Genomic DNA, 15927 nt, shown 5'->3' with positions numbered 1-15927 from the left:
TTAAAGGAAACTTTCTTTGTTTTCCCCAAAATGAAAATTGTCATTCACTCACCCTCATGTTGTTCCAAACCTGCATGAGTTTTTTTTTTTTTTTTTTTTTTTTTTTTGGTCCTGTTGAACATAAAAGATATTTTAAAGAATGTTGGTAACCAGACAGTAGATGTTAGCCATTGACCTCCACAGTATCTTTTTTTCCTACTATGAAAGTCAATGGGTGCTGTCAATGGTCTGGGTACTAGCAGCATTCTTATCATATGTTGTGTTTGTAATGACATTTAATGACAAATGAGGGTAAGTAATGACCTAATTTAATCCAGCATTATCTGAACATTTACATGTAAATTATCTGTTGTCACAAAAAAATAATACTTTATTTAGACACGTGTGTGGACAAGGGTGGGAAAACACTTAATTTCCCAGAATGCCCTTATCTCCTGAAATTCTCTGAATTTGTTTTTAATATCACAACAGATGTTCACAACAGAAGAAAAACATACAATAAATAAAAAAAGATGTCCCATCAGTCCTTTTTTATACACAGCATGGTAAACTATTTTAGAAAAATGTTCACATTCAGGATTTTGAGTCTTTGATGTTGCTGGAAGTAGAAATAATAGCCAAATATTTACAAAAATAGAATAAATAGGGGCTTCATGGACAGACAAAAAAAGCTAGAAAAGTAATTTATTAGAAAACACTATTAAAAACGTGTCAAAATTATTTCACTTTATATTGATTAAAAACTAAGAGATGTAGACAAACAAACAGATTTGTCTCCAAAAAGTAGCTACATGGCCTCACTCCCAAAAAAGATTCAAGGTGGAAGACGGATTCATCTATCACTTTTAACCCTAAAACCGTATTCTGGACAAATTTGGGTAAATTTTTGATTTATGTTTAAAAAAATACTTTCCTTGATCTGAGTGGTACAAGACTTGGCTACGTTTCTTAAGTTTGCCTCCTGAACACACAATTATTTTTTTTATTTTTTTTGACTCAATTCTACAATGTTAAGTGGGTGAAAAAAAAGGTTTTAGCTCTAAGAACTTATTGGAATGATATATGTAGTTAAAAACAAAACATAAAAATAAGCATAATTTACATAGAAAATATGGCAGCCAACTTTTTGAAGTAAATAAAAATAAATAAATAAAAAAACACCATTATGGATAGACAAAATAACTTTAATTATCGAAGACAGTAATATAACATTTATAATAAATAAAAATTATGATCTGAGTCCTCTGTGCCCACATTTGTCCAAAATTACAGGATTAAGGACTATAAAGCCAATACGGTTTGAGGATTAGGCTAAGTAGCCTAAATTCCACTTCCGGTAGGGTGTGGTCAATTTAATTAAAATAACTCTGTAATTAAAACTAAAAGGAGCTAATTCTGAAATTTGCAACATTCGTGAGCATGTCTGCATAGGTCACAGTCATAGCATCATTTTAAGATTGCACTGGAAGTTTATTCTAGGTCTACAGTACATTCTAATTCGAATTACAGGCAGGAATCAGCGCTTATTACGATAATTATTCATGAGTAGGCTAGCCTACGCTAGATATGCATTAAATAGAGAGTGTACTGTTCCTTCTGTTTGCTTAAACTCACCTGAAGCTCAAACAGGATGTTATCCCGGGATACCTGCTTGTGATATCCTGCACTGCATCGGTTATGCTCGGGGACATGAAAACCAGCCAAACATCGCAATACGAGCGTCTGTGTGTTCATTTTAACTAAGTTATTTCGTTTAATCCAAATCTTCTGATAGCTGCTGTTTTTTATTATTAATTTTCATTTTTTTTAGACGAATATGGGAGATTTGAGTTTTGTTTGGTTGTGTTTACATGTCATTGTTTCTGTAAGTATCCCACTGTGGGCTATTTCAAATGTAAAGTAGGGTAGACCAATAGTTTACATCCATAATTAATTGTGTTTTGTTTGTTTATAACCAGATGCCTTTAACTGTCTGTCTGAGCCGATCCAGCACAGGTATTGTGGCTTTCCTCGACGCACCTGACGCGCCGGTCTCCAGTGTTCCTTTACGCGTTCAGTACACCTGTCATAAGTCATCCGAAGTGCACGTTCAGGTTCTGGTTTCGTTCGATTCTGGATCTACCTCAGTTGTTTTTCACAAATACTGGACCTGCGAGCCCGGTCGTGGCAGAACCCGAGTGGTGCTCGTGAGTTTTCCTGACTGGCTTGTGTACCGGCCCGATTGGATAACACGCAGTTCTGAATGGGTTCTCAGCTGTTTATTGCGAGGTTGGATCGGCCCTGATGAATCCACCGGACCGGGTAGGCTTTTTAGAGCCAGTGTCACGGTCCCCCTCGACGTTCACTCACCACTGAGTCGACCCTTCAAACAACACCTGCTTTGTGCCAGCTGGGACACAGATCTGCTCTGGAGAGTCAGGGGAGATGGCATGCCACAGTGCGCGGAACAAAATGGTACTGTATTATATTATTATACTACCATTGGACATGTAACGTTACCTGGAAATCCTGTATCATTGTGCACAGCTGACCCAAATAGTATTTGAACACTTAAGTAACAATAAATGCATCAATGGCACAGTAATATTTTTAGTGTTCATATTTGCAAGCCTAATCATTAAAAGTGTTGTGTTAATGTATCTTATGTTTTCAAACTTCTTTCTTTTCCTTTAAGAGGTGACGTCTCTTCTTTCCACATTGTATGCCTCTACTGGTGAGCGTTATGGCATCACCAAAACCCTCCAGCCATTCAGAAATGAAGTTTTGGAAAGCCTGAGAATCAAATCTATCCATTACCCCTGGTGAGAGCTTGTGAATTTCTACTTTTTTGCCGACCAGGCTTACGTTTAGTGATTTAATACACAGCATAACTGAGTTATTGTTGATTCCGACTCTTCAGGTGTGCCATATCTTTCTGGGTTTTGGTGACAAGTCCTTGCAGTGACCGTTTATGTGGACTTCTGCATCACATTGATGTGAAAAACAGTTATGCCACCCCTACCTTGTTCCTCACTGACACTGGTAAGGCTGTGATCGTCTCAGACCACTCTCACTCATTTCTAGAGTTGATCACTTACAGAATTGTCCGCTTCGTTCAGGTAAGGTTCACATCCAGGTGCATGGAGATGCGGGGCGCTCATCGGCGTTCCTTTCATCGTTTAAGGTTCCTCTTCATCAGTGGTGTCGTATCAACCTAGAGATTCTGGGACGAATGGTGAGCTTGTGATTGGATGCGTGTGTATAATAAAATGTGTGATGAGTACAAAGTACTGAATGATCTTAAAGGAGTAGTTCACTTTTAAAAAAACTTTTGCTGATAATTTACTCACCCCCATGTCATCCAAGATGTCCATGTCTTTCTTTCTTCAGTCGAAAAGAAATGAAGGTTTTTGATGAAAACATTCCATCATTTTTCTCCATATAATGCACTTCAATGGGAACCAAACGGTTCAAGGTCCAAAAGACAGTTTCAGTGCAAACTGCAAACTGTTCAAAGGGCTTTAAACGATTCCAGACGATGAATAAGGGTCTTATCAAGCGAAATGATCGCTCATTTCATTGCTCTGTACTGTGATTCACGTTCATGACTCTCCTGTTCGAACTCGTTCATCAAAATGAACGAACCTTTTCCGAGTCAATTCGTTCATTTCGTTCGTTGAATGAACCAAACGACTCGGAAAAAGATGAGTTCATTTTAATGGACTAGTTCGAACAGAGTCACAAACGTGCATCGCAGTACAGAGCAAGGCGAGCATTTGTGCTTATAAAACTTAAACTTTGTTATTTATCTATTAAATGAGCGATCGTTTCGCTTGATAAGACCTTTAGTCATCGTCTGGAATCGTTTAAAGCCCTTTGAACAGTTTGCAGTTTGCACTGAAACTGTCTTTTGGACCTTGAACCGTTTGTTTGGTTCCCATTGAAGTCCATTATATGGAGAAAAATCCTGGAATGTTTTCATCAAAAACCTTAATTTCTTTTTGACTGAAGAAAGAAAGACATGGACATCTTGGATGACATGGGAGTGAGTAAATTATCAGCAATTTTTTTTTTTTTTTTTAATAACATTTGTAAACCTCTCTACTGTTTTTGGCTCACTATTCTAGAGTAAAATGCTCCTGTTCTTTCATATTTGAAACTCATCATCATATGTTTCTTCTCCTGTAGGCAAAAGTATCGATTGCATGTACTAACGGACAGCAAAAAAACAATATGAAAGCTGATGAGCACATGTAAGATTCTTCATTTAAAGCAGTAATATTGAAGTTTCAGAGTCAATGCTATAAGAAAGATCTGGTGTTTTGTGCAGATTTGGCATGAACATCATGTTGGATGACACGCATGGCTATTTTGTCATTGGTGGAGGTAAATTCATACAGGGAATTGAAGGATATTACGGACCGACAACATTCTATCGCTTACAGGGGCTCCCAGCTGACCAGGTAGAATATCATATTTTCATGTTTTTATATTATATACAAGATTATATCCAAAGTGACTTGCATTGCATTCATAGTATACAATTTTAACATTTGGTGTTGAACCCAGGAGTTTGGCATTGCTCTAGCAAAATTTTGAGTATAGCTATAATGTGTTATTCCCCTGAACTAAGCATGATATTTTACATCTTCACAGGCTGAGATTCACCTTCCTCATGTAATATCAAAGGTTAATATCACTGGATGGTTCCAGTCTTGTGAAAATTTCAAATCAGAGCTTTTCCTCTCTGTGCCAAGTCACTCGCTCCCTTTAAAGAGACTGTCAGGTAAGTACCACAGATGTCCACTAGCCAGCGCTAGAGATCAAAATATTGTATTTTTGTCATTGTCTACAATTACGTATTTTTTCACATCCAGACAGCTGTTTGGACGCATACACAGAACTGCTGCTGAATCATTGTACAGTAAACTCAACAGAGCAATGCATGTTCTTTGAATCTCAGACAAATCCTTACAGACGCCAAGTTGCACAGTTGACCAAACTACTGTCACAGAAATATGGTAAGATTATATCGAAACAATTAGGTGTTCGTATTATATACACTACCATTCAAAAGTTTAGGGTTGGTAAGAGTTTTTATTTTTTCTAGAAATACTAAAGAATGCATTAAATCAATCAAAACTGAAGATGTATAATGCTACAAAATATTTCTATTTCTATTAGACTCAAAAATATCCAGCTGCATGTTTTAAACATTGATAAATAATAAGAAGCGATTTCTAAAGGATCACTTGGCAATAAATCTCAGTCTGATTCTGATCTTCCTAACGTGCCTGTCTGTGCAAATGTATGCTTTCATTGTAGGCAGGGTGAATGCTACAGCAGTGGGACGGATGTTGTACGCTCTAGTCCTCCGTAAATTCAGTACAGCTCACAGTGTGGAGGTTATAACCAGGATGATGCCTTTCCTGCTGCAGTCTGGCTGCTTGGGAGACTATAGAGCGCTGCATCTGTCCTCGGTGCTCTACAGCAGTGGAATCGGAGTCAAGAGACAGCCGTACAAGGTGTGTTTTTCGGGGTAATGTGGTGATGAGGTCACTCTGGCATTGTTCTTGCGTGTGTAATTGTAATATGATCTTCTATAGACCATTTCACAACACTGGTCCAGAAGCACTTCCTGTTTCAGTTTTTTAACACTACATAAAAGCTGGGATAAAATACAACCAACAGAACATATTAAACTGAATCAAAGAGTTAAACAAACATCTTTAAGATGTTTTCTATACATGTGAAATAAAGAAAACAGTTACAAACTGAAACAAGAAGTGTTTCTGGACCAGTGTTGTTTACATCTTGTGAAATGGTCTATAGCTGAACAATGTAGCTGTATTATACAACAAAATGAATGGGAATTAGCTTGTTAAGATGTAACCTGATTTGTGGCACCGCAGGCTTGGCTGTTGTCCCTGTTGGCAGCTCAGAAGGACTGGAGATTGGCACTTCTGCGTTTGGGGCACATGCACCATGTTGGTGACCTGGAGACGACCCCTGACCGTGACCTTTCCTATGCTTATTACATTAATATTGCGAGACAAACCAGCATTGATCAGAAGAAACCCACCCCACAGCAAGTAAGAGGCTTTTGCTTTGTAAAGCCCAGTTACAAACTTGTATCTATAACAAGTCCCAAAGTCCCAGACGCTAGGGACTTGTTGGTAAAAATACATTTAAAAAAAATTGGATGGAATTGAAATATTTTTTAATGCGTTTGCATTCTTTTGCAAAACACTTGCATTCCCTGAGAGATTCTGTTGTATTGCGGAACTTGAGAGAACAGAAAGTTTCTCGGTGGAACGGAAATTGTTTTGTGTGAAAAGTGAAAACGCAAATGATTTGCGAGAGAACACAATGTCTCTCGGTGGAACGCAATACTTTTGCGAGAGAATGCAGTGTTTCTTGCGGATAATGGAAATTGTTTTGCGAGAGAATGCAATGTCTCAGTGGAACGCAAAAGTTCCTCAAGAGAACGCAATGAGAATAATGGCGCGTTTCATTGGCACAGTACCAGCTCGACCCGACTCGGCTCACCTTTTTTTTGGTTTTCCATTGGAGTTGTAGCCTGGTTCAACCAGACTCTAGTACATTTCATTTGTACATAGAGTCTGGCCTCCCTCAATTGAGAAACGTTTCCTTCCTTGTAGGCGGGTTCACTATTAAAGTTCAAATCTATTGGATCTGCCCAGAGTCACTCACGATCTGCCATAGCCAATCGCTAATGTGTGGTCGTGAGTGACGTATGTCATGCGCCGAAACGGCTGGAAACAACCATAGACAGTAAAAGAAACAACAAGTCCGAACTCCGAATGATCAGAGGATTAAATTTACAATAGGATTTCAGTCAACGAGAGCTGCAGGTTTTGTTAATCTAGGAACAATTATTAATTCGAAATGTATATTTGACATGAAGGACAGTGATTATTCAGTCAATGGTCGAAGCTGTGTCTAATCATTACAAATACGCCGCTGTGGTCGTTTTCTGAATGAATGATCAGTCTGTCTGCAGATGTGTAATAAACAACAATTTTTCATATTACGTTTTTTTTTTTCTTAATTACCTTAATTATGGTCTTCAAAGTATGTGTTTGTACATTTTTATATGGCATTTAGTTTTTTTTTTTTATTAAAACAAATTAACCATTGACATCTAAAACTGAAAATCAAATATAGTCTCCAAAGTATGGGTTTTCAAATTTTTATTTATGAAATTTTTATTTATTTTTTTTTTAAATCACAACCAATTTGTATGATTTACATGTAAAACTGACACACCAACCTCCTGCACGAGTGCACAAAGGGGCTCAAAATGTTCATCACAAGAATCAGTAAATTTACTGTTGGGAATCTGAGCGACTGACATGACTCCTGAGCGGATCTTCAACAATAGTTTCGGGGCTTCCGAACACCGCGAACACCAGGCTAAAGTCCAAAATGTCACGGTCATTGTGCACGAGCTGCCCAGCACAAACTTCCAACCTTTCTGCCTCCTTCACTTGGTCCTCCGTTGTGCAACAAGAGGTGAGACGATAACAATCCGGCTTTAAATTCTGTATATTCGGCAGTTTCTTTACCAACAACGGACCGACTGGCTTTTCTCACGTCTTTCTCCGCTGCCATTACTGCACTCAAACTGACGCACTACATCAAAGGCATCTTTCTCAGCCACCCCCTCTATTCGCTGATTGGTCCTACAAAAAATTGATTTCTGGAAACCTAAGGATATGGAGCAGTCCCAGACGTAGTACTGAAGTAAAATGAAATTGAGCGGAAGTGCGTAGGAGGGCGCAGCCAGGCTATTGGAGTTGTACCTGTATATGTATATCCAATATTCCACACTTTTGTTTTTTTTAGGCTAATTATGTGTATCATTTCTTTTTTGAATGTGATCGTCTCAGACTATTCACACAGCAAAACGGGATAGAATTGTGCACAGGTACGCAAATTGGGACACATCTAATATTTTTCAGTTGAATGCAATACTTTTCAAAGAGAATGCAATATTTCTTGGAAAAGTGCAATACCTTTTGTGAGAGAACCATAACAACATAGTTTTCTTTTCTTTTTTTAAACACCATGTCAAAATTAAGGGTTCTTTATCAAAATTGAATTTAACAAATAAAAATAAGGCTGTGAGGTACAACAAAACATTGAAAATGTCTTGTATAAAGACATTGAACTGAATGGATGTGCTCAATTTCATTGCCATTACATTTTAAAATTACATCTTCTGTAATACCTTTTGTAAAGGGTTAGTTAACCCAAAGATACAAAATCTGTCATAAATTCATAAAATTGAGGTTAATCCATTGGAGTCACATGGATTACTTTTACAATGTCTTTACTACCTTTCTGGGCCTTGAAATTGTCAATGGAGGTACAGAAAGATCTCAGATTTCATTGAAAGTATTTTAATGCGTGTCCGAAGATGAACAAAGGTCTTACAGATTTGGAACGAAATTATGGTAAGTTATTAATGACAGAGTTTAGATTTTTGTGTGAACTAACCCTTTAAGGTCATTAATATTAAAATCCAATTACACTTTGAAGTGTTCCCAAAAAATCCTTGGTTGATGTGTTGCATCTAAATAACATTTCATCTTCTCTGTAGACTTTTGTTGAGTTGATCCGTTTAAATGATGAAGAGACCCTGAGGGCCCAAACCAATGAAAACGACGATCTATTTCACTGGCTAAAGCTGCAGGCGCGAAGTGGAGTGGCCGAGGCTGAGGTACTACCATTCACATCCAACAATAGAAGATGGTGTTCCACTGTACTGTGTGTCAATGTACTACATCCTTGCTGAAAAGGTTTGTTCGTTTTCTTCTTCAGCAAGCAATGGGTCGTATGTTATTCTGGGGTCAGCAAGGTGTGTCTCCAGACATTCAGACAGCAGTGAAGCACTATGAAAGAGGAGCCATCAAACTCAACGACCCCGTGTCCATGTACGACTACGCCATTGTGCTCCTCACGGTCGGTGGCCTTTATATCTTTGTTATTTTTGATCTTTATCATATATGTTTCATAATGTGATGGTTCATAAAGAATATCTGATTTGGCCAGCAGAGGGCAGTCTTGCAAAACATTTAAGGTGAATACAGCTGAAGAGAAAACTAAACCAGGTGTACTAAATATCATATTTTCTTGCATTAACAGGGTCAAGGAGTTCCAAAAGATGTTCAGAAAGCTGTTAAATTCCTGAAGAAGGCAATAGAACAGGTATGTCTTGCCTGTGTCGTACATCTAAATTTGTTTAGACTGGGGCTTGTTGCATAAACTTTGTTACTATGTTAAAGTTATAGTTCACTTTGAAATTAATTTTTGGTATGTTTTAGCTTACCTCAAGGGCATCCAAGATGTAGGTGTCTTTGTTTCCGCAGTATTTTCAATTTTGATATTTTTAGGTCAAACCGTTTGTGTCTATCAGTCATATAATGCAGGTCTATGGTCACCACCTCAAAGAGCATACACAGAGAAGTCCAAATTTAACATGATGGCCTAAGACACAAAACAAGCTTTTTGTGTGAGAAAACGAACAGTATTTATAACGTTTTTACCTCATGTAACGGTTACATGAGGTAAAAACGTTATAAATACTGTTCGTTTTCTCACACAAACCGCTCGTTTCGTGTCTTAGGCCATCAATGTGTACTTACATTTACGAGTTATTAAATCATGTTTAATTTGGACTTCTCTGTGCATGCTCTTTGAGGTGGTGACCATAGACCTCCATTATATGACTGACTGACAAACGGTTTGACCTAAAAAAATCAAAATTGAAACTACTGCGGAAACAAAGACACCTACATCTTAGATGCCCTTGAGGTAAGCTAAAACATATCAAAAATTAATTTTAAAGTGAACTATCCCTTTAAGACTCCGTCTTAAGAACAGTTTGACCAACTGGCAGTTAGTTGAGAGATAATCAGCCTTACTTTTCCAATTCAAATTAGATCAATTTACCTTTTAATTGTCATGTCTTGAACTATTTTAGCTTTAAAAAAATAAACAGTTTGACTATTTTATGCACACTGTTTATTATTATGTATTTATCTCGTTTTTACCGATATATTGACTATGTCACTCAATAAGTGATTTGCCATCCCGCAGGGGTCTGTTCCCGCTCTCACAGCTCTGGGCTGGTACTTTGAGCAGTACGAGAAGGATTACGAAAAGGCTGTACATCTGTGGGAACAAGCTGATGCCAAAGGTCACCCCGATGCTGCCATGAATATGGGAGTTTTCCACTCTCAGGGCCTTTATCCCGGAGAACCCGCCGACCAGGTAAATACCCACACGCCGATGTGTTTTTAAACCTATTATATTAATCATATAAAGACTTGTGATATTGAATTCCTCTAACTATGATTGTGCTTTTTCATCAGTTTAAGGCATATAAGTACTACTTGAAGTCAGCCCAGAGAGGACTCCTAAGCGGTGGCATTGAATTGGCTGACATTTGGATTCATGGGATCCCCGGCCAAGTCGTTCGCCGCCCAGCAGACGCTGTTCTGTATGAAACTCAAAATAATATTATATAACATTTTTATTGTAGATATAGACCCAAGCTTAATCAACCATTCATGTAACTCAACATAATTGGCTGAGTGTGCACGTGTCAATTGCCATGATGCCTCTTCTACCCATAATCCCATAGTGGTATTCTTTCTTAGTAATACTAGTTGACATTTTGTCTTTGCATTTGAATTTAACTCGATTTACGTCATTGAATCGTTATTTTCCCGTTGATCACTGTAAAGCTGCTTTGAAACGATCTGTATTGTGTTAAGCGCTGTAAGGGTTTACAGGATTTTTTTTTTCTCTCTTCGGACTTTTAGTTGGGTTAAATGGGCATCTGAACAGAATGGATATCTGGGAACAGTCTTGAGGAACGGGCTGAATGCCTATTTCAAAGGAGACTGGTAAACCTTTTTGTTTGAGTGCAGATATTAATGTATAATTATCATAATATTACATTACAATAAGAGAATCCTTTTAGATTGATTTTACATTAGAAAAGGATGTTGCAAAGGCCACTTTCTATTGTACTCTCTCTCTCTCTCTCTCGCAGGATCATGTCTTTGATTTATTACCTCAGTGCGGCAGAGAGTGGATTCGAAGCTGCTCAGTTTAATGTGGCGTACCTTTGTGAACTCAACTCAGTGAGTCCATTCTAAACACTTGCTTTAGATTCAGATGAACATTTTCCCTCGATTGGCTTTGATAGATGTTTTCTATCTTTTATAGGGCTCTTTGGATCCTGCACTGGTGACTCACTGCATGTTGAGATATTACAACATGTCGATACAGAATCAAGTTCCAGCACCTTATGGTAATTTAAACAAATTTATCATTAATATACTAATAAATGTTTTCATTTTATATGTGTATACACATGAGTGTGTGTGTGCGCATGCACATATTCACTCTTATTATGTCAAAAACACTAAACGAATGACATGGACAATGTAAATGATAGCATATTTTCAATGTAAAATGGCAAAAAATCCATACAAGTTGAGTAGTTTGAGCTGTATATACTGTCTATACGGTCTATCGTAAAACATTATATTAAAATATTAAATGTGTAGTTACTTGCATCTTCTACACACTGCAAAAACTAAAGTGTGGCGTTGGAATTCTACAACAATAACCCCTGCCGCCTTTAATCTGATTGGCCGTCTCCATAATATTGACATTGACAAGCACTGTAAGACTGAAATGTAAATTTGTACAACTGTTTTTGTCACCCTAACAACCAGAGTGGTGTGTAATGGAGTGCAGTATTAATAATATTTGTAATTATTAATACCTGCAGTCTAATGTAAACTCAGAACTCAGGGCGGCAGTGAACTGAGGTGCTCCTCTTGAAGGTTGGATGTCGTGTGCTATTCCTCATGCTTCCTGTAGCTTAAGCTCCAGTGACTGCATGTGGTGATGAGTGTCTGTTTTCCTCTCAGCTTTGATCAGAATGGGAGATCTGTTCTACAGCGAACAGGCTTTGGGCAGAAAACGGCTTTCTGATGCCGCAGAGATGTACAAGCAAGCAGCTCTCAAAAACGAACCACAGGTATCGGATAATGTCCAATCTTGAATGAGCAGGAAATGGTGTTATTTAATAATCGAAAAATCTGAAGTCATTATTTGGGGAAAAGATGAGCTCACTCACACACTTATTTATTTATTTATTTATTTATTTATTTATTTATTTATTTTTGTTTGTTTGTTCTAACACAATTTTTTTTCCCCAAACTGCTTTATTTATTTATTTATTTATTTATTTATTTAACCCTAATTATTTTTAATCTAACACACACACATATATGCACATATATATATATATATATATTATTTATATTTATATTTATTTAATATATAAACAACCTTTATTTATCCTAACAGAATTATTAGTTTTATTCGAACAAGCTTTATTTATATAAGAAAAAAAATTTTTTTTTATTCTTAACAAGTTATTTATATAATTTATATATATATATATATATACATACATGTCTCCCATCATAAATGTATGGCATTTTATTCTACCAAGCTATATTTGTTTGTTCTAAAAAAACTTTATTTACTCAAACGGAAATATTTATTTTATGTTTTTATGTATTAATTGTTTTGTTTAGGTTTTTAATATTGTTTTGCTATATTATTTTATTCAAAAAACTATTTGTTTTAAATTAACAGAAATATTTTGTTTATTCTAACAAGCTATATTGTTCTAACAGGCCAGAATTATTTTAGTTTTTATTAGTTTGTTTTAAGCTATATATGTTTGATTTAACAAGCTATATTTATTTAATTATTATAACAGATATACTGTATATATATATATGAGATTAAATTGTATATATATATATATAAATAAAAATGGCTATTTTTTTCTATCAAGCTATATTATTTAATTAAGTTTAGGATTTAGTTATTTTCAGTTTACTTAAAAAAAAAATGGTGGTGGTTTTTGTTTAGGGTTGTTTTCTTTTTGATATGGTAATATTTTAATTCACATTTGTCTCCTTAGGGTTGGTATAATCTTGGCCTGCTTGTCCAAAACGGAGAGTCTCTGCCGTTCAGTGTTCTTTCTGAGCTTAACTTGCTCCACCTTCACTTAACAGACCAACAGAAGCTACTGAGCACCCTGTACCAAAGGTAAGACAACATCTCAATCATCCTAACACATTCAGACTGCCATTTTACACTTCAGACGACTCCATTATACTGGTCTTTTATAATGGCGGTTTTCGATTTATGGGTCAAACAAATGGGTATCATCACGTTAGGTTTACCACAGGCTTTATTTTAGTCATAAATCAATAAACCCCATAGGAAAATCTCTAAGGAACCAGCGGCGAATTAGTCTTCCTGGTTCTGGCGTCACACCAGCTCATCCTACTCTATTACAGTATGTCTAATTTTCCATGGTTTTTTTTTTTTCTGTAGATGCAGAGAGACCAATAGCACCGATGCATACCTGCCATGCACACTGGCACTGATCAGCGCACACCTGCAATCCTTCCAAGCACATCAAGAGACTGCCATAAAGGTCTGTGTATATATTTATTTATTTTTATTTTTTTGCCCTCATGTTGTTGCAAACCTGCATGAGGTTCTTTGTCCTGTGGAACACAAAAGAAGATATTTTGAAGAAGGCTGGTAACCCAGGCAGACAGTTGATGGACCCCACTCACTTCCATTTTGGAAAAAACAAATATTCTTCAAATTATCATCTTTTGTGTTTAACAGAAAAGAGAAACTCAGACAGGTTTGCAACCACAATGTCTTGTTTAACTTGTTTAAAGGGGCACTTGGCAACTCTAGTCATCTCTTCGTTTGTTGTGGCATGTGTTCTCATCAGCGCCCCCTAGTTGTGTGGTGTATATTTTCACAACATTGTCATAAAAAAACTCACTTGCGGCACCTTCCTCCCGCTTTCTACTCATGTGCGTTTGTTATTATCAGAGCCAGACAACTCTATCGTGTGGAGCTGTGTCTACCGAGTGCACTGTGTGTGTTTGTGGGTGCACTGTGTATAATTATTTGATATATATAAATACACACACATGCTTGTATATATTTAAGAAATATTTTCACGTATATACTGTATATAGATTTATTAGGGCCGTCAAATGATTAATCACGATTAATCGCATCCAAAATAAAAGTTTGTGTTTACATAATATATGTGGGTGCACTGTGTATAATTATATATATATATATATATATATATATATATATATATATATATATATTTAAGAAATATTTTCATGTATATAATATAGATTTATATATAATTTATATTATATATAAATATAAATATTTTATATATAAATAATATTTTTTCTTAAATATACATGCATGTGTGTGTGTATATATATATATATAAAATAATTATACACAGTGCACCCACATATATTATGTAAACACAAACTTTTATTTTGGATGTGATTAATCGTTTGACAGCCCGAGTTGAAATAGTTGCCCCTTTAAAGTACAAATGTTGACTGAATGTGTGCCTGGTCCTCTATCATGGATAATTTAGTGTAATTCTAACGCAAGTCAGTCAGTCAACAACAAAAAAGAAAAGAAAGAAATAGCCTAGATGAGCTCCTTGTTGTTTAATTTGTTTAATAGTGTATAATTGCATTATCGCCTCACGGGGACGTTACAGTGTTAACATCATGATGATTCATTTCAGAATGATTCAGGGAATGATGTTTACTTTAGCGTCTCTGTTCCTGTAGCTCATTGCCACAGTTTCAGCAATAGGAACCCTGTCTTTTGCATTCGGACTCTTTAAATGGAGGACAACACGACTCCACCAATCATCTGCTTCCAGCCAATCCCAGGGGGAGGAAGAGGAGGAATCCTGACGGGATTCTTCTATTATACTCAGTGGTTTTCCTCCACACAAAGCACTTTGCTTTACACTTTACTTTAAGCGTTTATATATAATTCATTAAATGTATTTTTACCCCTTTAGAAAGTAAAATGCATGAAAACCAATTTTTAGATGTAACAAGGAATCTGTAAATAAATCCATTTTAACTTTGGTTACAATTATTTATGAAAATATAAATTTTACAATGCATCATAAAAGTTAAAGGGTTCCCAATTTTTTTAGTGGATATAATGTGAATAAGTTTTGTCTGACAAGTACTTTTTTGAACTTCCCAATAAAGTCATATTTTTAAGTTTAATTCCCATTGATCTTGTTGGCTTCTAGTTTCTGACACGTAATTTCATCTGACTGTAGCACTTTGGTGTCTCAAACTCTCAAGGCAAACTCCCTCTCGGAGGTACGGTGTCCCAGCGGGGGTCACTCTTGCCTGAGAGCGAGGACTCCCCAGGCTTCTGATGCAAACAGCAGGTGTGTAGCCAGCTCCCACGCCCACACACACACACACACACACACACACCGACGCTCACGGTTAATTAAAAACAACACCAAAAGCTGAGTGATCCCCAGTGACGGGGAGTGTCAAGCGCTGAATCAACAGGGGACCCGAATCTCACTGCGCTCAATTGACAATAATATCATGCTTTCTGTGGGAGACCCTCATTGCGTGAAGCTTGGGTCTCGTCATAATGTATGCATTTCGTGGGCTAATTCACAGTATACGTAATGTGAAGATATTTTATTAAATGGGCTTTTATAAACTGCTCGGGGAATACGCTTGACTCTGCACACGATTCAATCAATGTAATAGCTAAAGAAACCCGTTTTAAAGCCCTCAATCATTGTGAAAAGTTGCCTGTGCGCTCTTTGTCCCTTGCTGGCTGTTATATATAATTGCTGAACTTCAGATGATGTTTTTGACTTTAAAAGGCACTAAAGAAGCAAGTAATATTTGGCACTTTCCACAAATGGGGTACAGTGCTTGCAACTCTTAAACGTAAGTGAAAGGAGGTGCTTATAGGCTTTCA

At 36.6% G+C, this 15927-nt stretch overlaps 1 protein-coding gene across 2 annotated transcripts; it reads left to right on the top strand.

The window, feature by feature from the left end:
- The first annotated feature begins 1406 nt into the window (after window positions 1-1406).
- si:dkey-24p1.6 (protein sel-1 homolog 3) lies at window positions 1407-15206 on the top strand. 2 transcript variants are annotated; one of them, XM_039670437.2, is made up of 24 exons: window positions 1407-1724; window positions 1811-1864; window positions 1959-2454; window positions 2675-2801; window positions 2900-3021; window positions 3099-3214; window positions 4168-4232; window positions 4310-4442; window positions 4636-4765; window positions 4857-5000; window positions 5305-5504; window positions 5892-6071; window positions 8606-8725; window positions 8827-8967; window positions 9151-9213; window positions 10105-10278; window positions 10380-10507; window positions 10833-10916; window positions 11066-11156; window positions 11242-11326; window positions 11955-12064; window positions 13025-13152; window positions 13444-13546; window positions 14745-15206. In XM_039670437.2, the coding sequence occupies exons 1-24, from the start codon at window positions 1542-1544 to the stop codon at window positions 14871-14873; spliced, it is 3306 nt and encodes a 1101-aa protein (XP_039526371.2). In that variant the 5' UTR covers window positions 1407-1541; the 3' UTR covers window positions 14874-15206. The 2 variants fall into 2 exon arrangements, with proteins under 2 accessions (XP_039526371.2, XP_039526372.2); XM_039670438.2 differs by having other exon boundaries at window positions 1407-1864.
- The last annotated feature ends 721 nt before the right edge of the window (window positions 15207-15927 follow it).

Source organism: Pimephales promelas, chromosome 16 (genome assembly GCF_988280905.1).
Source record: "Pimephales promelas chromosome 16, fPimPro1.hap1.1, whole genome shotgun sequence".
NCBI classification, from domain to species: domain Eukaryota; kingdom Metazoa; phylum Chordata; class Actinopteri; order Cypriniformes; family Leuciscidae; genus Pimephales; species Pimephales promelas.
The sequence above is the reverse complement of the archived record's forward strand: the minus strand, read 5'-3'. Positions and strand labels throughout refer to the sequence as shown.

Excerpts from the sequence above, each read along its gene's own strand:
- si:dkey-24p1.6 (XM_039670437.2), top strand. The coding sequence starts at position 1,542 with ATGAGTAGGCTAGCCTACGCTAGATATGCATTAAATAGAGAGTGTACT. Across the intron at positions 11,327-11,954 it reads TCAAGTTCCAGCACCTTATG|CTTTGATCAGAATGGGAGAT; the intron begins GTAATTTAAACA and ends TTTTCCTCTCAG. Across the intron at positions 13,153-13,443 it reads CTGAGCACCCTGTACCAAAG|ATGCAGAGAGACCAATAGCA; the intron begins GTAAGACAACAT and ends TTTTTTCTGTAG.